The sequence below is a fragment of the Mycosarcoma maydis genome, chromosome 10 (genome assembly GCF_000328475.2).
Source record: "Mycosarcoma maydis chromosome 10, whole genome shotgun sequence".
NCBI lineage: Eukaryota > Fungi > Basidiomycota > Ustilaginomycetes > Ustilaginales > Mycosarcoma > Mycosarcoma maydis.
Window position 1 is genome coordinate 315,716 of NC_026487.1, and position 25,188 is coordinate 340,903.

At 51.8% G+C, this 25,188-nt stretch overlaps 14 protein-coding genes across 14 annotated transcripts; 2 read left to right on the forward strand and 12 right to left on the reverse strand.

Moving 5' to 3' along the window:
- On the forward strand, positions 1 to 1,347 carry UMAG_10659 (putative alanine aminotransferase; the record flags this gene model as incomplete). Its single annotated transcript, XM_011392031.1, has 1 exon — positions 1 to 1,347. A coding segment is annotated over one exon (1,347 nt), but the record flags the coding sequence as incomplete, so codon positions are not given.
- Positions 1,348 to 1,744: 397 nt separating this feature from the next.
- Positions 1,745 to 2,388, reverse strand: UMAG_12241 (uncharacterized protein; the record flags this gene model as incomplete). Its single annotated transcript, XM_011392055.1, has 2 exons — positions 1,745 to 2,081; positions 2,195 to 2,388. The coding sequence occupies 2 exons, from the start codon at positions 2,386 to 2,388 to the stop codon at positions 1,745 to 1,747; spliced, it is 531 nt and encodes a 176-aa protein (XP_011390357.1).
- A 525-nt stretch (positions 2,389 to 2,913) lies between these two features.
- Positions 2,914 to 5,112, forward strand: UMAG_03743 (uncharacterized protein; the record flags this gene model as incomplete). The annotated part of the gene is made up of 1 exon (XM_011391894.1): positions 2,914 to 5,112. The coding sequence occupies one exon, from the start codon at positions 2,914 to 2,916 to the stop codon at positions 5,110 to 5,112; it is 2,199 nt and encodes a 732-aa protein (XP_011390196.1).
- A 289-nt stretch (positions 5,113 to 5,401) lies between these two features.
- On the reverse strand, positions 5,402 to 7,444 carry UMAG_03744 (uncharacterized protein; the record flags this gene model as incomplete). Its single annotated transcript, XM_011391895.1, has 1 exon — positions 5,402 to 7,444. The coding sequence occupies one exon, from the start codon at positions 7,442 to 7,444 to the stop codon at positions 5,402 to 5,404; it is 2,043 nt and encodes a 680-aa protein (XP_011390197.1).
- Positions 7,445 to 8,358: 914 nt separating this feature from the next.
- On the reverse strand, positions 8,359 to 9,150 carry UMAG_03745 (uncharacterized protein; the record flags this gene model as incomplete). The annotated part of the gene is made up of 1 exon (XM_011391896.1): positions 8,359 to 9,150. One exon carries the CDS (start codon positions 9,148 to 9,150, stop codon positions 8,359 to 8,361), a length of 792 nt encoding a protein of 263 aa, XP_011390198.1.
- A 921-nt stretch (positions 9,151 to 10,071) lies between these two features.
- On the reverse strand, positions 10,072 to 10,986 carry UMAG_03746 (uncharacterized protein; the record flags this gene model as incomplete). Its single annotated transcript, XM_011391897.1, has 1 exon — positions 10,072 to 10,986. The coding sequence occupies one exon, from the start codon at positions 10,984 to 10,986 to the stop codon at positions 10,072 to 10,074; it is 915 nt and encodes a 304-aa protein (XP_011390199.1).
- Positions 10,987 to 11,774: 788 nt separating this feature from the next.
- Positions 11,775 to 12,446, reverse strand: UMAG_03747 (uncharacterized protein; the record flags this gene model as incomplete). Its single annotated transcript, XM_011391898.1, has 1 exon — positions 11,775 to 12,446. The coding sequence occupies one exon, from the start codon at positions 12,444 to 12,446 to the stop codon at positions 11,775 to 11,777; it is 672 nt and encodes a 223-aa protein (XP_011390200.1).
- A 574-nt stretch (positions 12,447 to 13,020) lies between these two features.
- On the reverse strand, positions 13,021 to 13,737 carry UMAG_03748 (uncharacterized protein; the record flags this gene model as incomplete). The annotated part of the gene is made up of 1 exon (XM_011391899.1): positions 13,021 to 13,737. One exon carries the CDS (start codon positions 13,735 to 13,737, stop codon positions 13,021 to 13,023), a length of 717 nt encoding a protein of 238 aa, XP_011390201.1.
- Positions 13,738 to 14,902: 1,165 nt separating this feature from the next.
- On the reverse strand, positions 14,903 to 15,670 carry UMAG_03749 (uncharacterized protein; the record flags this gene model as incomplete). Its single annotated transcript, XM_011391900.1, has 1 exon — positions 14,903 to 15,670. One exon carries the CDS (start codon positions 15,668 to 15,670, stop codon positions 14,903 to 14,905), a length of 768 nt encoding a protein of 255 aa, XP_011390202.1.
- A 950-nt stretch (positions 15,671 to 16,620) lies between these two features.
- UMAG_03750 (uncharacterized protein) lies at positions 16,621 to 17,343 on the reverse strand (the record flags this gene model as incomplete). The annotated part of the gene is made up of 1 exon (XM_011391901.1): positions 16,621 to 17,343. The coding sequence occupies one exon, from the start codon at positions 17,341 to 17,343 to the stop codon at positions 16,621 to 16,623; it is 723 nt and encodes a 240-aa protein (XP_011390203.1).
- A 1,038-nt stretch (positions 17,344 to 18,381) lies between these two features.
- On the reverse strand, positions 18,382 to 19,230 carry UMAG_03751 (uncharacterized protein; the record flags this gene model as incomplete). Its single annotated transcript, XM_011391902.1, has 1 exon — positions 18,382 to 19,230. The coding sequence occupies one exon, from the start codon at positions 19,228 to 19,230 to the stop codon at positions 18,382 to 18,384; it is 849 nt and encodes a 282-aa protein (XP_011390204.1).
- Positions 19,231 to 19,868: 638 nt separating this feature from the next.
- Positions 19,869 to 21,065, reverse strand: UMAG_03752 (uncharacterized protein; the record flags this gene model as incomplete). Its single annotated transcript, XM_011391903.1, has 1 exon — positions 19,869 to 21,065. One exon carries the CDS (start codon positions 21,063 to 21,065, stop codon positions 19,869 to 19,871), a length of 1,197 nt encoding a protein of 398 aa, XP_011390205.1.
- Positions 21,066 to 21,837: 772 nt separating this feature from the next.
- Positions 21,838 to 22,929, reverse strand: UMAG_03753 (uncharacterized protein; the record flags this gene model as incomplete). The annotated part of the gene is made up of 1 exon (XM_011391904.1): positions 21,838 to 22,929. The coding sequence occupies one exon, from the start codon at positions 22,927 to 22,929 to the stop codon at positions 21,838 to 21,840; it is 1,092 nt and encodes a 363-aa protein (XP_011390206.1).
- Positions 22,930 to 23,061: 132 nt separating this feature from the next.
- UMAG_03754 (amidase) lies at positions 23,062 to 24,198 on the reverse strand (the record flags this gene model as incomplete). The annotated part of the gene is made up of 1 exon (XM_011391905.1): positions 23,062 to 24,198. The coding sequence occupies one exon, from the start codon at positions 24,196 to 24,198 to the stop codon at positions 23,062 to 23,064; it is 1,137 nt and encodes a 378-aa protein (XP_011390207.1).
- Between the last annotated feature and the right edge of the window lie 990 nt (positions 24,199 to 25,188).

Here is a 25,188-nt window from a genome sequence, read left to right on the forward strand (position 1 = left end):
CTCGTCGGTTGTCACCGCCACATTGGCAACCCACAGCAGCACCTTTATCTCGCACAGAAACCGCTCACCTTCTGGCGACAGGTCGCGGCTCTCACCGAATATCCCGAGCTGATGGAGCAGCCAGGGATCGACCAGATCTTTCCCAAGGACACACAGGAACGCGCCAAGTTGCTTCTCAAAGATATCGGCAGCGTCGGTGCCTACTCGCACTCCAAGGGCGCTTCCATCGTTCGCAAGCACGTCGCCGAGTTCATCGAACAGCGAGATGGCTACCCTTCGGATCCTGAGCTTATCTATCTGACTACAGGTGCCAGTGGTGGTGTCCAGCTCTTGTTGCAGGTTCTCATTGCTGGTCCCGATTCAGGTGTTATGATCCCCATCCCTCAGTATCCGCTCTACAGCGCTGCACTTGCTCTGTACAACGCCCAGCCGGTCAAGTACGACCTCAACCCGTTTGACGACTGGTCGCTTGACGTCGATGCCATGTCGCGCTCCATCGACCAGGCGCGCTCCAACGGAGTCGACGTTCGCGCCTGCGCCGTTATCAACCCAGGCAACCCTACCGGTCAGTGTCTCTCGTACCAAAACATCCAAGACCTCATCCGCATGGCCTACAACAAGCGTGTCGTTCTTCTGGCCGACGAAGTGTACCAGGCCAACATCTATCAACCCGACACCCGACCGTTCCACTCTTTCAAAAAGGTGCTGATGGACTTCCAGTCCTCCGACAATGCTGCTGAGCGCGACATTGCTACCAGCGTCGAGCTGGTTTCGTTCCACAGTATCTCGAAGGGTGTCTCGGGCGAATGTGGTCGACGAGGTGGCTACTTTGAGCTTACCAACATGGATGCCGATGTTGAGGCGCAGATCTACAAGCTTGCATCCATCTCGCTTTGCCCCTCGCTTCAAGGTCAGATTGGTGTCGACATGCTTGTCAAGCCGCCCGTTCCAGGCACCCCTTCATACGATCTCTACCAGAAGGAAGTGGAGGGGATCCATGCGACGCTCAAATCGCGAAGCGAACGCATGGCGGAAAAGTTTGCCCAACTGCCCGGAGTTCAAGTCGACCCTGCCCAAGGAGCTCTGTACCTGTTCCCGCGCGTGACGCTGCCCAAGAAGGCGCACGAGGCGGCAAAGGACAAGGGCAAGAAGGTCGACGAATTCTACTGTCTGGAAATGCTCGATGCTACAGGTATCTGCGTTGTTCCCGGAAGCGGTTTTGGAAAGATGCCAGAGGAGGAGACCGGCGCATGCTTCTTCAGGACCACCGTACTGGCCAAGGAGACAGACGAGTTCATTGAGCGCTATGGCAAGTTCCACATTGACTTTATGAACAAGTACAACTAGGCCGAATACGCCCCGAATCTCATGCACGTTAGTTTTTCATCTGCGCTCACTGTTGCGTAGAATGTGTTATTAGACTTCCGAGACATGTTCAGTAGAGTGCATGCTGTGTAGTTGATTGGCATACAGTGAGTATGACAGTACGTGGTGGTGGAGGATAGGAGAGTCGGGAGTTATCGGGCCATTTTTGGTGCACTATTTCTTGGGCTATTAAAGATTTTGTTTAGTGCAGATGGGTTTTAAATTGTTGACCTGGGAGACTTGGCACATCCATCGTGAATCGTGAATCGTGAATGGGTTGCATGTACTTCTTTCGACGACGACGTTGAGCCACTCGCAAGTTCTGGCACACGTTGGGATAGTTTGCTCATGTTTCATTGCATATGGGAGCTTGGCCGGTTCATACTAACCTTGCAGTTCCGCTTTGTGCGTGACTGTCGCCGGCATAGCTTGCATCTTGTCTGCTGACGTGACCGTTTGCATTGGCTCGAGCATTCGCGTCACGATTGCTCTCGTCCGCTGCGCTACCACTCCCTGCTTTTGCGCTGTTGGTGTGACGCTCTACACCATGTGTATCACCGGCATAACTTACAGCTAAGCCCGAATGCGCACCTCTGCCTTGCGATGCGGCTCGATAAGCAGCCGCAGCCGCAGCCGCATTCTTTGTTTCCGTAGATGCTGGGTCAACGACATCCTTGAAACCGAGGTTATCCATGTTGTCTTGCTCCATGAGACCTCTGATTTAGCGCCGCGTTCCAGAGAGAGTTGAAGCATGTCAGTTCCGATAGTGAGCAGACGGCCAGGCGCTGAGACGAGACGAGACGAGACGAGACGAGACGAGACGACTCACTTGTCCATTCGACATTGCAGATACGCCCGCGAAAGGTGTCGACATTTGCCATTGTCGTTTCGGTTGTACTTGATACAGTTCATGTATTCCTGCATCACCGACTTGCATTCGCCATCATGGTCGAGTGGGAAGGAGCCACGTTCGGGTGGCGACACTTTGAAGTCCGAGAACGTGGGCGGTCGACCAAATGACATTGCGATGTGCTTGGGGCCTTGCAGACGTTGATGATCGTTGGGACGGTCGGCGAGAAGGTAAATGGCTCTAACGTGAAGAGCTCCGTTGTGACGCTGAGCTTAGGTTGAACGGGGAGAAGAACTCACTCGTGACTCTGGTAGAGCTTAGTAGACAGCTGTCCAAAAAAAGCCTCGGTTAGCCGTTGTGGAGGATCACAGACACGAGAATAGTCAACGAGTCGTGAGTGAACCGTGAATCACGAATCAGATTCCAAGCGTGAAGGCTACACGCACGATGGGCTGCTGAGGTGAGCCGTTCACGGTTTTCAAGCGAAGGTGTTTGATCGGCATTAAAAATTAAATTTCTTTTGCGCTGATCGTGAACGTGAGTAGTGAGTGAACCCATAAACCACTAACGGGGCAAAACGGCGGCCAAGGCTCAGGGTCCAACGAGTCGAAGGATCAAGTTTGCTCGCGATTCGCGATTCTTGCCCATCCTCCTGCTCGTCAAGGAACCATGGACTGCCTTGCGTCGGTTCACGCGGGATGCCGACTTGCACCTCAACCAGTATGGCCGCAGCCTCATTCTCGCAGTCTGCTGAGGCGATCGACCCGCTTGCAGGCGTCGACTACATCATCGTCATCGACAATGGAGCACACAACATTCGTATCGCGTCAATACCTTATCCTTTCTCCCGACAAGCCATCTCGGCTGCCACTTCTGTTGCCGGCTCATCTTCCGATTCGTCCTTCCTAGATCCATCCCTCCTGGCGCAATCGATCGCGATCGATGTTTTCCCCAACGCCATCGCGCGCACCCGCACACCTCACACCATCCCCTCCTTGTCCGCCTCGGAAGTTTCCCCAACAGCACCAGCCGCAGGATCCAAAACATCCATCTTCGTTTCCTCCCACATCCACTCCTTGCTCGACGATTATGCCGCCTTACATCTTCGTCTTCCGCATCAAAGCGGAATAGTGGTCGATTGGGCCGCACAAAAGACGATCTGGGATCATGTGTTGACAAATCATTTGGCAAAGCTACCAGGCGGAATTGCGAAAAGGGGAAAGTTGCTGGCGGGCAAAGCGGTAATTATGACCGAAGCGTATCTCAATCTGGAACCTGCACAGCATGCTACCGATCTGTTGCTCTTCGAACATTACGGTGCACAAGCTGTATCGAGAACGAGTGCGGCGGCGTTGATTGGTTTGGGCACCAATGTGTTTCGATCCGATTTGCCACTTTCGCGCCCCACAAAGGCAGCAAACCTCGAGGCACCAAGCCAAAAAGAAGCATCCTCTCCAGAGATTGTCATGGAACAAGGAGGAGCTTCTTCTACAAAGCGTCCGCTTCGCACTTCTCGAGCTTCCGCGACTACCACCATCAACACTGCAGAACCCTCGATATCCCTCCCCCGCATCCTGACTATCCCGCGACCTCAATCAATGCTGGTGCTCGACTTGGGATACTCCTACTGCCACACCATCCCCATCATCAACGGTGTGGTCCATCATTCCTCCGTCCGACGTCTCGAGCTCGGCGGGAAAATGCTCATCAACCTTCTCAAGGAAACCTTGTCCTTCAAACAGCTCGATATGATGGACGAATCTTGGCTCATGTCGCACATCTTTGCCAAGACCTCCTTTGTCGCAGCCGAAGTGGGTCACAGGGTATATGGAGCCGATGACCGAGTCAAGAGCCAACTTGAGGCGGTGGAGCGCAAGCATGCAGCGCTGTGGACTTACAACGATTTGTTGTTGATGAGCAAATTCGGCAAAGCCAAAGGGAGCAAGAGCATTAGTGTCACGTGGAGTCTGCCAGATTATGGAGGAGTGGGAGGTAGAACTGAGGTGGAGCAACGTAATAGAGCTAGGTACGGACTTATTGTCGACGGTCCGAATCCGCCCGCCTACGCGGCTTACGCGGCATCCCAGAAGGACAGGAACGATGATGGCTCGCACCTAACCAAGCGGCCCCGATTCGAAGCACGATTCGACTGGGAATCGTCGTTCATCGCATCAACCACTGCCACTACTACCACAGCCCGACGTGCTTCGACGCCTTGCACAGACAAAGAAGAAGATGACCACGACCTTCAAACCCTAACCCTCGCCACCGAGCGGTTCAGCATCATCGAAAACCTCTTCAATCCCGGCTCACTTGGACTTGATCAGAAACCACTACCGGAACTCATCCTCGACTCGATCACTTCTGTTTCCACTTCCGACCTTCCCAGCGCTCGGACCGCAGCAGACATGATGTGGAGTAACATCGTCCTCGCCGGCGGTCTAGCCAATACGGTTAACATGAGCAGAAGATTGAACAACGAGCTGGCATCACTAGCGCCAGCCGATGTGCCGTTGAGGATATGGCCAGACGAGCAGCGAGAAGTTGATAAGGCGCTACTGGCGATACAGGCGGGCGTAGTGATGGCATGCGAGATGAGTGTTAGGCAAGCATTCAGCCAAGAGACGGTGCAGAATGGTGTTGCGGGGAGTGCGAAGAAGAAGCCGAGGAAAAGCCGTGCTGAAGCGGCCGTCAATGCAGCGGCGACGGCGAATGCGAATGGTCTGAAGATCGGTAAGGGAGCCGCAGAAGCAAGGTGGTTGACGTACACTCAGTGGATCAATCCAACAGACTCAGCGGGAGGCGGCGGCGCAGACGCGGATATTGTCAAGGCTGCCAATCGGGTCTTTTATCCGTCAGCATCACAGGTCGCTGCGAGAGATGCGGACGGCGCCTAGAAATGTCTCGAGCCTCACTGCAATGGTGATCACGATACAACACGATACCCATGCAACACAATCTATCAATGGCTGACATCCTATGTTGTGCTTTGACCACCTCCGCGCAGCGGAAGAGTATTCGGGGTAATCGTGAATAACGAAAGTGACAACATGAACACCAATAGGACGCGCAAAGACAGTGGTATGAGTCAAGCGAATGACGATCTACAGAGCCAAAGTCATGGTGATGAGACATGTCGACAAAAGTAAAGCGGAAGTAGAAGCAGCGTTTCTAATACAAGCAGTCTCAACGACGACGACGACGACGCATGGGCGCAACAATGTGCTGCGCGTTTTCCGTGACTACAGTGGATGTCGAGGGTGTGGATCTGACGAGACCGGCTAGCTTGTCCTTGGCGCTGCTAGTGGCCTGTTTGACCCTTCGCGCAGCATCGCTGAGCGTGTGGCTCCATGTTCTTGATGCAGCAGTTTGCTCGGCAGGAGCGGTGGGGCCGTTGGGAGGAGTCGGGGTAGCAACTTGTTGGCGGTCGCTAGTCCATCGACCTGTAGCTTTGTTCCATGCACCAGTAAGAGCTTGTCTCCAACCTCTAGAGGAACGACCCATCTGCTGCTCTGCCGTTGGCTCTGCTCCTGCAGAACCTGCTTCTCCAGCAGCCTCATTGCCTGTCTCAGAGCTCCTTGGTGGATCTCGCAGGTTTCGAGGACGACCTTGAACTTGAGCTCTCCACTCTGCCTGTTTTTGTTTCAACTTGGCCTGCCAGCCTTGAAGCTTGGCCCTCAAATCCGCTGTCTTCTGTTCCCATTTAGCAGGCCAACGATCCCGTATATCCATCGTCCTCCATTCACCATTTTCCGCCTCATTCATCCTCATCAATGCTCTAACTGTTTTCGTCTGCTCATCTAGCCCTGCATCCCTCCAATGCTTCGGAAGAGGTAGAGCGCGATTCGGGGGCACGACATACGCACGAAAGTCTTCAGGAGGAGCAAGAGGAGTCGCACGACCAGGTGGGCGCAGTGGACCCGTGTAAGCGACTCGTACTTGATCTTGAGGTCTTTCCCAATCATAAAAGACGTGAACCTGACCCAGTTCTTGGGCGATGCGTCGGGCTTCGGGTGGGATGGTCTTACCGATACCAAATTCTTCTCTCCCGTAGAGTGCTGCAATGCCGCCAGTGGTGTGGTAGTTGGCGAGACGTCGATCCTTCCCTACAGCGATGGCATCCTTGATATCGCTCAGATGCGTTCGCATCTTCCACTGCTGATCGGCGAATTTCGAAAGGAAAGCTTGCTTAGCCTTCTGCAAGGTATTACCAGGAATCGGTCGAACGAACTCTCGCGGCGGCAACGGCTCCGTAGGATCCAGATCAGCCGGGCGACCCTTCCATCTCCATCCGATCGTTCTTAACTTCCTCTGGTAGTCTGGCGTGTCGAGCGCGGTTTTGTGCGCTTCATTTTCCAGATCCTTGAGTCGATAGAGAAATCGTTGGTTGTATGGCACTTGCTCGTAATGGAGCGCAGCGTAAGGCTCGTTATAGTAGCGATACACTCGATAGCCACCAGGAGCGGCCGGGTCCGCCATCGCAACGAGCTGATAGTAGTCGCGCGATTGAGGAAGCCTTTTAATCGCCTCTTTGATGTGTTGGTTGGCAGGGTTGCGCAGGTAGACATCTGGCACTCCGTCTTTGCTTTGTTGGTTGGCAGGGTCTTTGAAACTCTCCGCTAGAAGAGCAACTGGTGGTTCCTTTATAGGCGTGTCCCCGCGAGGAGCAGCAGCGGCGGCAGCAGCAGCAGAGGACTCGCCGACTTCAAATGTTGAAAGCGCAGGAGATTTGACATCATCCATGATGTTCTTTGCCTTGATGCTCGCTCTGAGTCGACCACGGTAGACCGCTTCTGCAGCTGCTATTTCGTCGCTGCTCGAGCTATGACCACTGCCACTCGGCGAAGGCGAACTGAACTGAATACCGTCTTCGAGACGGCCAAAGCCATTCGGACTTCGTGGAGAGCTTACATCTGAGCCGGAGGGGTTCGACCACCTAGCAGATCCCTTAGCGGATTTGAAGCTTTGATCCGAGCTCGTGTGAGTATCCGCCTCTGACGGGCTCGATTGCCAAGAATTCGGAGACGCTGAGTAGATCTGGTTGTGAGTGTGTGCATCTCCCTTCAGGCTCTTTTGGCCTTCGATATCTTGGAAACCAAGTGGTCTGTTGGAATCTGCTTCGCCTTCAGCGCAAAAAACAGACGAGCTGGCAACAAACAACAAGAGTAGCAGAAAAGGTAGCGACAAGCGTCGCCCGCGCTCTGTGCAAAAGGCACGTTGCGGTTTCATGTCGTGTCTTTTAGTACAACCGATGCGACAGGAGTCCAGGAAGAGGTAGTTGAACGGACTTGAAGGGAGACATGCGTGACGTGCCTCTTTTGTACAGTCAGAGAAACCCTTCTTGTCCATCCCTTTGACCGTTCCGGTCCTCGGAACTGTGACCAAATGAAAACGAACAGTAGTCGTGAGTCATCTCTACAGTGCTTCGAGCTTGATACCGACACGAGGCAAGCTTCAAGTGTGATGAAAGTGGGCTGCTTTCGACTACAACTGCCACTGGGCATCGATCACGCAAGTGAAAGGAAAGGCAGTATCGCTGAGAACGTGATGGATCCAGCGGGTCTGCTGCTCTTGTGGTTCAACGAATCAGACCCGTGGTCTAGTTGGTATTCTGCGCAAGACCGCTGCTCGGAACGACAAAGCCGTAACGTCAACTTCATTACACTTCGTTTGCGTTGCATGATAATCTCGCACCCATTGCCACTACCAAGTGGGCTTGCTTTCCAGGTCCCACTCAAGAGAGCAACAGTGCTCTATACGCATGTCGTAAGGCACAATTGCTCGCCACCCGTCGGCAATGATCTCAGTGACAATGACTTCCTAGGTGAACAACCACAAGTGGACGATTGGAGCTTGTGGTGGGCTCGGTGATGTTTCTGAGAAGTTTGGCTACTCATAGACAAGCCTAATCCAATACCAGTTGCTTCAAACTAGGCAGTTCGACCAGGTCACCTTTTCCCTGGCTCTTATTTCAGTCTCCGAGTCAATGAAAAGCATTGTTCCGTGCACACAATCAGCATGGCGCAAGCAAGGAAGGACTTGTATATGTTGAAGACTAGCTTGGCTACAACACGAGACTTGGTTCTGAAGGTCTATCTATGGGGTAGAGGCAACAGTGAGCGGCAAGTACCGGCCTTGCATGATCAGATGGGTCTTTGGATGTGTCCTACGGCTCTCATGAAATCCGGAGTGAAACCACCAAAACGTCCCTTCGTGGCCCCGACGACCCTTGACCACCACGAAGCACCGCTACTAGTCCGAGCTGCTGCTGCCGCTTTTTTGGCTGTTACACCAGGTAGATGGACAAACTCTGTCCGACTATTTTTGACCTCGGCAGAGCGCAAAGAGCTCAGAATTGCATCTTGCTCCGTGTTGAGGATCGACTTGACGCTGCCGTTGGAGTTGACGAACCACACCTTATTGTTCTTGCCTACCACAAAAAAGGGCTGGCCTCTTCGCTTCATCGCGCCAATAACTTGACCGTCCCAGCTATTTCCGGGAAGCCTCACTACGCCGAAGCGACGGTCACCCACGGACCGGATTGCAACGTTTGGAATCCTTCCTGCTACAGCTTTCGACGGGCCGGATACGAGCACCCAACGCAATCGATTGCCGGATAGTATTGGCTGGGCCTCCTTCCTGAAGGTCGGCCAGCTCCGTTGGCGCCACCATGGAGCTTGATTGGAGACTGGCTGGGCCTCCTTCCTGAAGGTTGGCCAATTCCATTGGCGCCACCATGGAGCTTGATTCGAGACGGGCGCAGTTACTGGAGTGGCTAGAGAGGGACGAAAGGTTTTGTACCGCGGGTTGAAAGGCCCGAACCGTGTGTCGGGAAGCACACCCTCTTCGGGAACCATGCTCAACGGTGTGCCTACCGGGGCAGCAAGGGCAAGCGGAAGCAGCATCAACAGCACCGTCAGCTGCACGACAATCATTGCTTTCGGGAGTTTTCCAATCATCTTTCTCAGGCTGCCAGCAGCACTTCGAAATCGGTAAGGAACGTTCTTCTGCTTCGGTGTGGGGTAAGCGTTAGAGAAGGAAGGCCAGAGTCAATCTGTACCAAGAAGAGAGCGTTGGATCGGAATACAACGGGCAAGGACGAACGAGGTGAAGCCTGCTACCTGGCAGTTCGCATGACGATCCGGGGCTTTTCTTCACTCTTTATGTACGCCAGGAGGTGGCAACGAGGAAGAAGACACCTGGTGGCTCGACACCAACACACCCAACGCCGGCACACAGCATCCCTTCCAACCCACGTGTACGTAAGCTCTCTTGTACCACATTCGTGATTCTCCTCCTTCTCTCCAAATGAAAACGCGCGCCAATCGTGATTGTGTGAAGTTGAGCCACAACGTTTTCTCATATCAGCCCACCCACTCATGACTCCTTCACCCTCCTGTTACTACATACCTCGCACGTTGCGCATCAAGAGAGACAACTCATTCCTATCTAGGACTGTGGACTGTGAAAACATCTGTGGGTAAGTGATACCATCTGCTCAACCGGCTTACTATCGCAGGGCAGCAACAATGCGCTCCAATCTTGCCAATTACAGCCGCAATCACAGCTGTTTGGTATGATCTCGTTCGCAAAGCAACTTTGAGAGTTTTGCGCCGGAATCAATCATGAATGTCCCGCAATACCTTCAGGTACAATCGATGTTTGCCGTTCTTTGAACTTTGTATTCACCTTTGTGCAACTCAATCGGGCAGTTTTATCTCGCGGAACACACAATTACCAACGCTTCTTCATCTTCTCTTTCTTTGTTCGCCTTGGATCGAAAGTCGACTTCCTTCCCGGTGCTACCCCGAGCCTTGTGTTGCCTTCGGCTTGAATTTTAAAGCGCTACGGTATTCTCAGTCGCCATGCATTCTTCCTTTGAGAAAAATCCTGGCGACCTCTGAAGCCCTCTGGAACCAAGACACGCCGGCCCGCTCTCTTTCCGTGTAATGGCTGGCTACCATTGCTGTTCTTTCCGCATCATTCCGCCTTTCTCGTGCTCTTTCTGGATCTTGAATAGCGACTTGTTGAGTCGGGGCAAGGATGTTTCGAATGATGCGCTTGTCTGAGCCCTTGATCTTGTCTGTGAAGGTGTATTCGGTGCCGTCCTTGGTATCAAAATACCACACCTTCTTATTAGCGCCCTGAGCGTAGAACGGTCTTCCCGCCTCTTGCAGCTTTCTCAGCGTTTGGACATCCAAGCCATGACCACGAAGCTGAACAGCATGGTACTTTGTTCCAATTGCCAAAACGTCTGGAACCGCCTTTACGTCATATGTGGACCTGATGCTAGCATGGCTGTTCAGCAGCCCGAGCAACTCACTAGTCGAAGAAGGTGGAGCACCGGGTTGCACCCTCCGCAGAGTCCACAGATGATCTCTCCTAGAGCTGCTTCTAAACGTTTCGAACGGATGAGGATGGAACTCCAGGGGAGCTGAGAGTTGATACGGCACAAGTTTACTTTGTTGTCCTCGAGCGAGTCCTAGGACTGGAACTTTCTGCATGATGCTGTATCGAGGTGAAGAAGGCTCAGGGCTGTCGAACGAATCGGACGCGTACGGATCTTCGTCTGCTGCACTGAATTGGGCAGCGTGGGAGCGAATGGCGGCAGCATTGGCCTCCTTCGTCCCTCGCGATGGGCTGTCCGGAAAAGGAAGCTCTTCGTTGATAGACAGCAAGGACTTCTCCCCGATGCCGAAAACATTTGACGCGAGTATCATCAAGATCGCTACAAACAGCAAGAACTGGATTGACTTGCTTCGCTGAGACATCTCTTCGATTGTTTCTGACTTAGATGTTAGTCCAAGGTGAAAGACGATACAATGCTTAGGGTTGAGGTTAGCCGGAAAGATGGAGGGGTGCAAGGAAGTGTAGGAGAAAGGCATCCCTTCAATAGAAAGCGCCTTTTTGTATCATTGGACCCCACAGGCACAGCTCAGTACCGTCCGCCGAGCTCAACCGAAGCGAGCGACAGCCAAACACACTGTTTCGACGGCGTGAGTAATCGAAGAGCGATTCGAAACAATGCGGATAAACCACACTCGAGGCTTCGAGCATGGCCTTGGTATTCTGTCGCTCGCATCGGTCAATACTCGCCCCAAGTACTCACGCCGCTGTAATGAGTAGTTATCCAAGCTCGATGATTAGTTTCAATGTCGCCTCAGCTTCTCACAGGACTTGCTCACCGCCGATATCGATGATCGGCTGACTCCTTAGCAAGCCGGAATTGCAAAACTCCCATGATGCCGCTTCATATTGGTATACTGTATTCCACGCCGTAGCGGACATCGGCGCTTCTAGCCTCTTGAAGTAATGTACCACAACAGCTTTCGATCGAAATGAAGAACTTACAGATCAAGTTTTAGCGTATACAGAGTAGGCCAAAACATGACGAATCGGCGTCACCGATCGAACTTGTCCCACTGATTGAAGATCTGTCACCAAGCGTAGTACTGGATGGAAGTGAAAATGAAGCAATTGGAATTTCGAAGAGAGTACGACTGACCATGATAGCCAAGAAGGCCATTTCGAAGCACAGGGATCATTGAGAACGGCTCGGTCAAGGGCCACGAATGTACCTTAACTCCTCGAAAGACAGTCTCCTTGCCGCTCCAGTATTTTTGGTGGCACTGTTCATGACAGCCTGTCTAATCGAGTCGTCATGTCCTTCTTTCAGATTGCCATTGTATGTGAAATAAACCTTGCCGGTTGGATCCCGTTTTGCATTGAAGAACCAGACTCGACCGCGTTTGTCGACTGCCAAGAAGGACTTTTCTCGACTCGTCATCACTGCCAACGCCTGGCTGCCATATGCCCGATCTTCCGGAAGTTGAATGGCCTGCAGACCTGAGATCTTCGTCGGCTCCCTCGTGAGTGTGTCTACAGATTCGTCGATCCTTGCGTGACTGGAACGATCATTGAGCATTCGCTCCATCGCGCTGTCTGATTTCATCTTGCCAGAAAACGACAGCGATTTCTTGAGCTTCTTTGCTTGCTTAGGAAGCCATGACTGATCATCCGGCGATTCGTAAGCAATGGTTTGCGGGAGAGCAATAAGGGGGCGTTGGGATATGTTTGAGCTGCTTGCGGGGCTAGAAACTCGTTCAGAGGCTTGGTCCAGCATCGGAACGCCCTGTTCCTCCTTCGAATTGATGTACATCGGCAGCGGTAGCCCTAAGACAAAAGTAATCAGTGATAGCAGTACCATCGTCTGTATGGGCAAGAGCTTCATTATTTCAAGGGTTATTTCGATAACAATATCGAGAGGGTTGGTCAGCGTGAGCAAGTTCGAGTCGTTCAAGGAGTAGTAGAAGCAAATTCAGAGGCACTGAAGGTATTGCAGGCTCCGCAAGGGCTAGTGATGGAAGGGGCTAGTCCGTCTATTATCGACACACCTTTTTATATGCCCATTGTAGTTGTGTGGCTTCTTTACCCAAGGCCCACACACTGAGTGGGAACTTCAACCGCCAACGAACCTTTCAGACGCCTTTAGCTTTAGTGTTGCACGCCATCTCTTCAGAATTGATTATGAGGTTGCTAGAAGGCCCACAAACATTGAGCTCAACAAGCTTTTTTTCCCTAGACGAACCCTTTCATGTTTGCCGCGGCGGATCACGATGCAATCGAAAACAGACTTGATGAACTTGAATAAACGCAAAAGCATGACACTGTACGAGGCTAAGCATAATTGGCAAAACAAAAGGAAGGAAACTGCCACTTTGATGCCTGCAGGATAGAGTGGATGCCATTTATGCTTAGTAGCGAAGCCATTCGACGGTCATAGGGTGCAAGGTGAGACAATTGTGTTAGTGTGCGAGGTGAATTACGTTTCCAGCAGCGTCCTGGAGCTGATGCTCGATGCGGCCATCAGGCAAAGCGCGAATAGCAAAAGAGAGGGTGTTGTGCGAGTTTGAGAACCGTAAGAAACGCTTTGCATCCAGTTCTTGTCTGAGATAGTCTAGGTCCCTAGCAGGGCTGGTTGGCGTTGATTCGTGAATGTCGCGCCAGGCTGGTGGGTCTGGCCGCTTCACCTTCCCAAACATGTTTCGTTTACCAGGCAGCGGAAAAACTTTGAAGCCGTTGGCGATGCGTGGCACATTCTTGCCAAATATCCTTGCCGCCTGATCGGAAGCTTGGACTTGCTTAGCTACAGAGTCCTCGGCAGCCTGCAAAGAATTGCCCTGGAAAGTGAAAACTTCAGATGAGTCTTTTTTGCGGGCGTGGAAGCCACCAAAATCTGCAATCGCTTGTTGAAGCTGGAGTTGGCTCCTCTTTCCATCCTCCCCTGCGAAGGTGAAGAGAGGTTGGCCGTTGTAGAACACCTCCCCACCATGCACTTGGTGCATGGTTTGGGGATAGGTTGGGCGATTCGATGGAAGATTCTGAAACGGGTTTCCAGACAATTGCTGAAAAGTCACCTTGGGTCCGTATGGCCACATACGTTTGTGCAAAAGGGGAGTTTCGGGTCGAACGGCAGCTCGGACAACAGCCGCGACAGCCATGAGGATTATAACAACCTTCATCGTGTCAGAATGTCAATGTCGGCCTACTAGCCTCGATCTTTGCCGGATGTTGTAATATTGGACTGAAGGGAGGATGTACGATAGGAGCGTTGATTCTTGCTAGAGTCTGAAATAAGAGTTCAAGCTCCCCTAATCTACTGTGATAAAATAGGTCGCGAGTGAGCAGCGTTTGGGCTGCTGTTGAAACCAGAGCTAGTTTTCGTGATTGCTGCTGGATACATCTTTGTGATAGATGACTCGCAGCCCGTTGCAAATGAAGCTGGATGAGCGCCAAAGTGAGTAACAAATGAAAAGGTCACCGGTGTGGGGAAGTGGCTTGCACAGCGACTACAGAATGGCTGGGCATACAAGAGACAAGCACAAACAGGCTGTTCGTGATTGATACAATCGTGAATACATTAAGTGGGTGAATCGAGCTCCATCCATCCAGACGCTTTCGTCCTCTCGCCTGACTAGGCCTAGCTCGGACTCTTCGACCCTACATGTCTGGTTGGTGCTCCCATTGAATTACCCACCAACATCACACACTTTTGACGCCTCTGCCATGCAATATTGACTCGGTTCACTCCATGGTTGCTGTGTTGGTACTTTTGAGTCTTCAGATGAAAATGCCGACCCCACATCAGCACACTTTCGCAGTTTCCCACCATTCCCTTTCATCTTGACTGAACTCAACACATGCAGCTGCTTCGCTCTCGAAACTTTGATCTGTGCGAAGAACTTTGATCTGTGCGATGTTTGTCAGCCCAGGTACTCGAATCCCTGCTCTGTTCTCGTTTTCGAAGCTGCAAGCGACACTCACGACTGACTTCATTGTAGAATAATCGTGAATAGGTCTCGATCAGAGTTTAAGCGAGCTTCACTCTCAAGAAGGGGGGAGTTTTTCGTATCATAGTGCAAACTGGAATCCAATTCGTGATTCATTTGATCGAACTCAAAGACCAAAAGACTGGCTACAACTACTTCATTAACAGAATTCAGCAAAACACGTCAACATGAACTTCTGTAGATGGGCGAAAAGCGGTGATGAACACTGTAGTGGTGATGATTCTTGTGCGCCCCACCATGAGAGGAAGACACAATGCTTCAGCTCTTGCATTGAAAAGTAGGCCGAATATACCGGTCGAGATTACGGGATGTTATGTGCGCAGTCGAATGGCCGAGGTCAATGGATGTGGCTGAAGAAGGGGTTCGAGTTTCCTACTTGCCACTTGACATGCTGCCGACCGTCGTGAAGTAGGCGGATCCCCAACTCACTGAGTCCGTTTGAGGTTGTAAATTTGATGAACCGCTGTCTGTTCAGCAGCTGTCTGGCAGCTGTCAGACCCGTGTCCCTGCCTCGAGCAATCGAGTTCCAAACCTCAACCCACTTTGGCGGAGAAGGCTTGACATGAAACCAGAACAGTTTCTTGGGCGGCGCAGTTTCAAGTGTATAGCCATATGCAGCCAGTGTCGCAGTATCGCCGAATGCCACACGGGCTGCAAGCACATCATGGGCGTATTCGAAAACATCCCTCGAAGCTTCGCGAGTGACAGGATGCCCCTGAGGATCTCGTGCAATCATTATCGGTGGATTGCCTGTCAGAGAACGACCAGCAACGTAAATTTTGCCAAAATCGGCGTAGCCTCGCTGCATTCTTTGCAGGTTGTAGCCCTGTGGTTCTGCAAAATACATAGGAACGCCATCGTAAAAGATCCTTCGTCTGTGAACTTCTCTCCTGAGATATTCCTCACTCGCAGGAAGCATGTCAGGGTCAGGCTCAAAGAAGCCGCCGCTTAGGTAGTCGTACGGGACATAGATCTCCTTCCGAACCTTCGAAGAGCCGGCAGGCTTTGCGTTACCAACTTCGGTAGATGTGGAGGTAGACGTGGCTAAAACGGCATCGAGCGCTAGCCAGAAAAAGACCAAGATCAAGATGCTTGATCGACGCATCCTGTTGCTCTCGCCTGTTTTCTCGACAGGTGGCATCTTTTATAATCAGGGTACTTGAACAGTGAAACTTTGCTCTGGCATTGATGTTCGGTCTACTTATATGTCTGACAGTGCCAGTCACCGCACCATGAGCGCAACTACTCCGGCTAGACTCAGCTGTCTTCAAGGAGGACCCAAGCGTTCATTTCCACAATCGAAGTGGCATCATACTTCATCAATCGATCCATACAGTCTTCACTCAGCTCCCACGGGCAGAACACAAAATCTTATCTACTTTGGCGATCGCAGACCTTCGGCTCGTACGTGGTGCGTGAGCTGGCTTTGGGGAGAACGAAGCTGAGCTTTCGCACACATTCACGATTTCGGTGTTAGTCTCTCCGAACTCCTAAACAGCCTCGACTTTCGACTCGGATTGCCTCCACATGAAGCACAAGACGGGTGACAATCGTGAATGTACCGAGATACTGCTCTGGAGTTCAAGAACGGAAGAATCTCGACTTTCTTCAGACTTATTGACGCTCGATGTAATACGACTGGATGGCGGCAAAAGCTGTGTGGCCCGGAGCTCGATTAGACTGCCAGCTCTTCGTCCCCGGTCCAGACGAATCAGACGTCGAGCCGTGAAGGCAGGGATGAAAGGCCGAGTAGACGCGCCAGCCTTCATCTGCCTGACGTCTATGAATGATGACGACAGTGAGAGAAGCGGCGGACATGAACTAAGATTTGACCACATAAATGTAACAATGATTCGCCGGGTGGAGCCTTTCAAGAATACCTCGCCATTCTACACGGACCATAGAAGCGGCCTCACAGTACAAGCATAATCATGCCTTGATTCATGCTAGATTGAAAGCATTGATTCGTGCACAGACTCAGCATGGCGCAAACAAGGAAGGGATTGTATGCATCAATTGAAGAACAGGTGAGCGGCAAGTACCGGCCTTGCATCATCAGATGGGTCTTTGAACATATCTGATGGCCCTCATCGCGTCCGACGTTGAACCACCAAAGCGTCCCTTGGTAGCTTCGACGACTCTTGACCACCACGAAGCACCGCTGCTAGTCCCAGTTGCTTTGGCCATTTTAGCGGTTTCACCAGGCAGCCGGAGGATGTCGGCCCGATAATTCCTCTCCTCGATAATGCGCAAAGAGTTTAGAACAGCACCCCGTTCGGTGTTGAGAATCGACTTGACGCTTCCATTGGACTTGACGAACCACACCTTATTGTTCTGGCCTACCACAAAAAATGGTTGGCCTCTTCGCTTCATCGCATCAATGACTTGGCCATCCCAGCTATTTCCAGGAAGCCTCACTACATCGAAGTGACTGTCGAACAGTGGCCTGATTGCAACCATTGGGCTTTTACCAGATACAGCACTTGACGCGCCGTTTCGGAGCACCAATCGCAAGCTTTTATCAGAAATTACTGGCTGGGCCTCCTTCCTGAAGGTCGGCCAATTCCATTGGCGCCACCATGGAGCTTGATTCGAGACGGGCGCAGTTACTGGAGTGGCTAGAGAGGGACGAAAGGTTTTGTACCGCGGGTTGAAAGGCCCGAACCGTGTGTCGGGAAGCACACCCTCTTCGGGAACCATGCTCAACGGTGTGCCTACCGGGGCAGCAAGGGCAAGCGGAAGCAGCATCAACAGCACCGTCAGCTGCACGACAATCATTGCTTTCGGGAGTTTTCCAATCATCTTTCTCAGGCTGCCAGCAGCACTTCGAAATCGGTAAGGAACGTTCTTCTGCTTCGGTGTGGGGTAAGCGTTAGAGAAGGAAGGCCAGAGTCAATCTGTACCAAGAAGAGAGCGTTGGATCGGAATACAACGGGCAAGGACGAACGAGGTGAAGCCTGCTACCTGGCAGTTCGCATGACGATCCGGGGCTTTTCTTCACTCTTTATGTACGCCAGGAGGTGGCAACGAGGAAGAAGACACCTGGTGGCTCGACACCAACACACCCAACGCCGGCACACAGCATCCCTTCCAACCCACGTGTACGTAAGCTCTCTTGTACCACATTCGTGATTCTCCTCCTTCTCTCCAAATGAAAACGCGCGCCAATCGTGATTGTGTGAAGTTGAGCCACAACGTTTTCTCATATCAGCCCACCCACTCATGACTCCTTCACCCTCCTGTTACTACATACCTCGCACGTTGCGCATCAAGAGAGACAACTCATTCCTATCTAGGACTGTGGACTGTGAAAACATCTGTGGGTAAGTGATACCATCTGCTCAACCGGCTTACTATCGCAGGGCAGCAACAATGCGCTCCAATCTTGCCAATCACAGCTGTTTTCTGCTCTCTGCAGCATGTAAGAAATGAAGACAGTGCACAGCCACGGCATTCACTAGTGCATCCTGGAAGAGACTCATTCGGCGTATCTCCTTTATGACATCGCAGATGCACCGCGAACAAACACTGTGTCGAATGTCGACAAATTGATTGAAAAAAGTCATAGGCCGCTCTGGCACTGCTCGGCTGCGGGTCAAGACTCACGCTGACATTACTTTGGAAGGTTCACATCACTGCTACAGTAGCTGCATTAGACGCTGCCCATTTTTCAACTCACCACTTTGGTTCTTGGCTACTTTGCATTGCAACACGTAGAGCATGAATAGTTTCATATTGCGCTCGCCTCACTACAGCGATCTTGTCCTCGCGCACGTCCACCAACCAAAAGACACCCACCAAGTTATACCGACCTCCTCACAAGTGAGGCATCACCTCGTTGATCGCCTGCTCGTAGTGGTCAGCCACTCCCTGAAGATTGATTCGGATTCCGAGTATGTGTCTGCCATCCAGACTCAAGAACTTACCCATCCTGTAGAAGTCCAGGTAATATCTGATCCCAGATCCGCCTTGATCTACCGGTACAAATGGAGACGAAATTATGTCCGCCCATGTCCTGATCGCCACTTGCGCCTGGTCTATGCCTTCGAGAGATGTGAACAGCTTATGAAATCTAGCCCAAGCTACCTCGAGGCCATATCTGCGCCGTATGTGCTCAATCTCGCTGATCCTCTCATCGAGCCCAATGACACGCGATCCCGGAGCGATTGAGATGCCTCCCGGCAGCGGTTGTCGTCGCATCAGCACAATCTTTGACTCGAAGAAGCCATCATCAGGCCCAGATATGTGGCGATAAATATGAACATGTCTGTAGCGATGCATGAGTGCGTTCAACGATCGAAAAGAACGTGGATGGGTGAGTTCGATGATAGGCGCCCCCTCCGCCTCCGCCTTCGACTGATCAGAAAAGAGAAGCGTGTAAGGATCTTGTTCGCCTTCGATTACATCTTTCAAATGTGTTTGGCTGACGGGTAGTGGTACGAAGCGACCTTGGATGATGTCGTCGAACGAGACGAGCGAAAAATCCGAGATCGAAGCAGGCGAACGAAGATTCGTCTGCGGAACTATGTGCGAGGAAGACGTGCTGGCTTGTAGTTGTTCCGACACCTGCTTGCCATGCGCCGTGCTAGTGGTTGCAGGAATGAGAGCAACAACGATGCAAAGTAGAGATACTAGACATGCTTTTAGCTTTGAAAAGCTGCTCATGTCGATGCTGAAGAGGACCTCAATATTCTTGTGCCTGAATTTTTTTGAGGTTGGGTTGGTAAGCCAGCCTCATTGGGACCATTACTTTATATAACGTACAGACGATGACCAGCCCAAATTGCAAGCCTGATTTTGGCTATTAGGAAGCTGAGACGCAAGCCTCTTCGTTTACGCTCGCACAGGAACAGCTCCCCTTCTCACAGAGTGAGGCTCACATCTGCAATCGTGAATTTCGGACGCTCATTGGGTCTGGATTTGTGGATACCATCAGCTCGGTCTCGGGAATAAGAAGACATCAGACCGGAGGAGAACTCCGAATTCCGGCGAGTACATTCGTGATTACCGCCAACGGAATCATCATGACCGGCTTGGACTTCATCGACGATGGCCAACTTGTCAGCCACAGAAGGAAGACGGTTTCCGGTCACACGTGAAAATTTTTCTCACGTCCACACACATCTCTCGTTCTCACAGTGCAGACGTAAGAAGCGGACCTCGATCGATCTGACTATCTGATTTTTTGATCCTTATGCGACAAATTGGCACACAGGAGAGTGACAAAGACCAACGAGGCTTTGCAGGGCATGAGTTGAGGGAAATGTTGGCGACAAAGGCACTCGAACGATGAAATGGTTGGCCTATACTGGCAGGTGCAACCGTCCAAAAGTTTTGAAAGCTTTCTCCGAGAGAATCTCGGCAGTGGTCAAAGGCTTAATTACCAGCTGCCTGCGAGGTGGGCCACGATGAGGGCGTTCGAGTTGCAACTTAACTTTATACACTTTGTTGGGCTGACCAGCGTCATCAAGGTAAAGACGGAAGCGACCGTGATTGCGTAGCGCTTGAATCATCTCCTCACGACTCGCAGCGCGCGATGTGAAGCGCGGATACTCCCGGAGAGACGGTGGAGTGCTCCTGAACTGCGTCAATTCGGGAATCCTGTCCAAAGGACGCCCAAATTTCAGCGATGCGAGCCCTCTGCCATACTCGTTCGTATAATCCCGGTAATCTTTCAAGAGTTTCTTGATCTGTTCCGTAGTCTGAGAGTCTGAGAACTCAGTAAGAAGTTCGGTCTTTGGATTGATCAACTGGTATCTAGTCCTTTCCGGGGAGTCCACCGCCACCTGCGGTAGATAGAAGATTTTAGGATTTTGTTGAGAAGCCCCGCGCATGTGACCAAGCGAGTCGTGATTTGCAGTAAGCACAGGGATTCCTCGAAAGTGCGGTACGTCGTCAATACTGAGTGGCTCAGGAGAGTTGGGATGTCTACCGTAAATCACCTTTTGGAGCTCGTGAACTTTAGGACTGAGCTCGAAGAAATCGATGACTTTCGACGTCTCGAGAAAAGGCTGCTGCGAAAGATGTCCTTCGTCCATAAAAATTTCCATCGCCTGGTGTCGGCTTGGGTCAACCATACCGACTCGACGATGGTCTCTAAGCGCTTGCTCGATGATTGCAGGATTCTGCGTGGTCGAGTACAGGGGGATGCGCCGATTGTAGAAAGGAACAGCAGGGTCGGAGCGTGTGTCTTGATGCTGTGCGTAGCTTGACGGCAACTGGTTGATTCTGTCTAAGTCGAGCCAATTGATATATTCGTTGGCTTGAAGACGTGGATGAGTCCGTATTCTGAACTGAGAGGTGGAGTCCAATACCTCTTGAAGGGTAGGCGGGACCCTTCTCTGCCCTTGCAGAGGGACAGGATTGGCTCCGCCTGCGTCCTGAAAGCCACGAGGATCAGCTTGGCCTTCATTGTCGGCAGCCGCGCAATACTGTGAGAGGAGCAGCACTACCGCGAAGAGACGGGGGATGCTCGACTTTGCAAGAGCAAGTAGTCTCATGATCAACTGTATAGGAGCGACCTTTTGAATGTAGAATGGGTATGAGAGAGAATGAGTGGTGGCGAGAAAGAAGTATATGTAGGTCTATCACAGCATTTGTGTGTCTGCGGCCTCTTTGACCTTCCAACCGCTTCACAAAACAAAACGAAGAGCCTTTGACGTTGAAGCGGCGGGAGCCAGCATACTAGCAGTGTAAGCACTTCGTTGGAACGGCACCGTGGGTCCATTCAGCACGCTTGTTTCAGGAGTACAGCCCCGCTCGTAACTGTCTTGTGAACATTTGATACTGGCAAGGACCTGTGCCCACTTCTTCGCGCTTGTCTGCATATCATAAGCTATCGTGTCACTCATGACTGCAGCCTAGCGGTATTGCATCTGCGCTCTGCGCTGTAGCAAAAGCTCACGCCAAGTCGCTCTACGGTTGAGATGTGGAAAACCCTGCTTACTGCTTAGCATCACCTCATTTTTGAAACACAGATGAAGTGACGCTTCCGATCGAGGTCGATACAGCAAGCGGGCAGCAACGTAGTTCATATCAACAGCAAAGAATATCTCGGCAACTTCGGGTCACTAACCCCTGTCAAGGTTGTAAGGGCACTGAAGCTACACACGCAGACGACTTGGTGTCATCTCGGATTAATTGAGCTCATTACAGCGTTTATTTATAAGTGCATCTAAAGCCGCACTTCAAATGCGATGAGATGAAGCACAGCGAGCTTTAGGCAATGAGCTCCTCGAAGTGGCTGTGATGAATGACACAAATTCACTGACATCATACTGGCAAGTGTAACTTTCCCAAACTCTTCATCAAAACTTCCTCGGCTATTTCTCGGTCGGATAGCTTTTCGATTTCGATGTCCATGGCAATGCCCGGTATGATATTAGGATTACGGACCTTCAATTTAATGGGACGGCTGTTTGGATAATGCTGGTCGTAAAAGCGAAGACGTCCACGCTCCTGTAGAGCCTTGACCATCTGATCGCGAGTTGCCTTTGGACCAAAACGAGGGTAGCGCGTCAGTGATGTGTGTTCATTTCTAGCCTCGCGATTATCCTCGTCAAGTAGTATTGGCGCGCCGTACTTGACAGAAGCCAAAGCGTTTCCGTACTGCTGTGTCATGGCGCCGTATCTGGTCAAGATTGAACTGAGTTGAATATCTTCGGCGTGGTCGGCGACTCTAGCTAGGGCTTGCAAACGTGGACGCACAAGCACTGGCCTTCGATCTTCCCGTATATGCCAGAATCCGCCGGTGGCACTGTTCAAGGCGGCCAACATGTGGCCGAGCGAGTCATAGCGCGGGGTGAGAATCGGAGTGGATCCGACATGCGGCAGATAGTCTATCTCGACTCGACCGGGCATTTGAGTCTTGATCTGAATGCCGAGCTTTGCTTTACGGAGAATGTGCACATTGGGGTTCAGACTGTCGAACAACAGTACCGTTTCAGCCTTCCTCGCCTCTACCGGCTTCATCTGGATACGCCCTTGCCCATAAGTAACTTGCTGCACCGTGTTGGTGGCTGAATCTATGAGAAAGACAGACGGGTAATCTTTCAGGGCCTGTTCGACGACATAGACAGGAGTATCGAGATCAAAGATGGGCAGTCTTTCGTAGAAGGGAACACTGTCAGGCACGTTGATGTTGATATTACCCGGAGCATTAGGGCTCAACTGTCTGATTCGGTCAGGGCTGAGCTGACTGAAATACGTGTCGACAGTAGGTTTCTGAGGAAAAGTGTAGAGCGGTTCTGAGTGAAGAGGTTTTCCGCTGGATGAGCTAGCTTCCTGGTCGTTTCGTGCGGCGATGCAACTGGTCGTGAAACTAATGGCGGCTATGAGGAGCACTGCAAAGTTGAAATGTAGCATGCTTGAGGAATAAGTACGAGAGTATGGCGTCGAGTTGCTACAGGCGAATATGTAGAAATCGACGGTTTGCGACTAGGTTGTCACCTTTTATGCATTTGCGGTCTTTGATGTTTTGAGGAAAAAGAATGGGTATCAGACTGGCAAGGTCGCCACCAGGCAAGTCTGCTCCGTTGTGCCGAGACTTTGCAGCAAAAGAGGCCGCTCTCCGAGCTTCATTTCGAGCACGCAGGAAGAACCGGCGAACATAGAAGATGCTTCTGTTCCGGTCCGGTTATTGGCAATCAAGTACTTGACCTTGGGCCGGGGGGAAGAAAGAGATCCACTTTCGGCAGGAAGAGTCGCAGGGTGTTGCGTATCAAAGAACGGAAGGCATCGCAGAGCCCAGTAGTTGATCGTAGAGAGGCTGGGCCCAGGTTTTGACAAAGGTTCCATGTGTCCGCTGCTTTTCACTTGTTCATCTGTGGGTAGTAGCCACGCCATGGGCATGACCAGCATATCTATGTCTTTTTCGACGCAGAAAGAGGCGAGCTCGCAGCTTTTAAAGTCGGTGCGGAAGCGAAATGGATTGAGATCCATGCAGATGGCTATGCAGACATTGCCGAGCCCAGGCAAGTGAATTGCCTCGAATCCCTCACCTTCAGATGCCCATCCTTGGTCCGTTTCAAACAAAAAGTGCTTTCGGAAGACGTGCTTTAAAGAGCCATCAGGGGCTACGAGGGCAGCCGAGTTGAAGGCGTAGCTCTGTTCATGTCCGTCGGCCGGCGCTGGTATCGGCACCTTTGCGTCCTTCTCGGGATGCGGTCTAGCATCGAAAGGCGGTCCAATGAGGTCATCGACCGAGGCCGTAGTTTGGTTCGACAGGCGATGAGAGCCAAGCTCTGGAAACCCTATGACGACATAGCAATGAAGCTGTTGGGCTAGGTGGGCAGCTAATGTCAGACTGGGCTGTTTCGAGCAAGTTGAAGAAGATCGGCAAGCGGTGAGAAATGTCGGCACGGTCTGGTCCAGATAAACAGCTTCCGGAGGCTTGAAGAGACGAGCGTCCTCGAGATACGGATCGATTTCATCTCTGCTTTTGAACACGTAGCCGGTAAGAGCGAGTTCCGGAAGCACCAGAAGGTTGATCGGACTTGACTTGTTCTCCGCGATGAGCTTGCTCGCGAGGGTAAGAACGGTTTCGGTGTTTCCGGCCACATCGGCGTGTCTGGAATCGAGCTGAATGCAGGCGATCCGTCTCTGGCCTTGATTCTGTACTTGCATGGTTGACATTCTGATGGACCCGAACTCTCCCCTTGAAATCGCTCCTTTGGATTGGGAGGCTTGACGGGCAGGAGACAAGGACTGAGGCAAAAAGGGCCAGCACCAGCGATCATTCAGCGTTGCTAGCCCTCGCGCCATTGGCACTCGCAGCAGGCGAGGGATATTGACGGTGAGCTGCTCGCAGCGGTAGCCCAGCAATCGTCGGTAAGTTGAATGGAGGGACGATAGCTACGGCAAGCTGTTGCCTGTATAACATACTCGTGACTGTAGCTAATTCGTGATTCATGCTGCACGTGCTCATGTGGCTGCACTCTGGCGTGTGTATGCCGCTGTGCACGCGTTTTGTTGCGGGCTGTGGCTGCATGCACTCACGACTCACTCGTGACTCGTGACTGGCTGCGAGGTGGACTCCCCAAGCTGTTGTTTCAAAAGGCGTAACAATTTAAAACTGTCGCACGGTCCCACGCACGACGTGTCCATTCGTGATTCACGATTCACGAGATTCACGATTCACGATTCACGATTCACGATTCACGATTCACGATTCACGATTCACGATTCACGAGATTCAACTCTCGCGACTACTCGAGACCGTGACTTGGGAAGCCAAGCACGAGCCAGTGCGGAGACGCGCATTCCTAAGCCTTATTTTTGTCCACTGGGGCACGCAAAAGCACAATCACGAATTCACGATTGTGAGCACGAAGCACGAGAAAATGGGCAAGCGCGCCTGACTCTGTAATTGATCTAAGTTTTATGGCCTACTCGCAGCGCAACAGCAACTGAGTCTGTAGTCACACAAGTCACAGTCACAGTCGTGAGTCGTGAGTCGTGAGTCGTGAGTCGTGAGTCTCGGAAATCAAACACAACCCTAAGCTTGCTGCACGCTGTCACTTACGACTTGCGCGCACGCATCAATCGCATAGCCTCATCTACTTTGACTGGTTGCACTCGACACACCATCCCACTTTCTGAGCCTTCTCTTCTGCTAGATAGCAA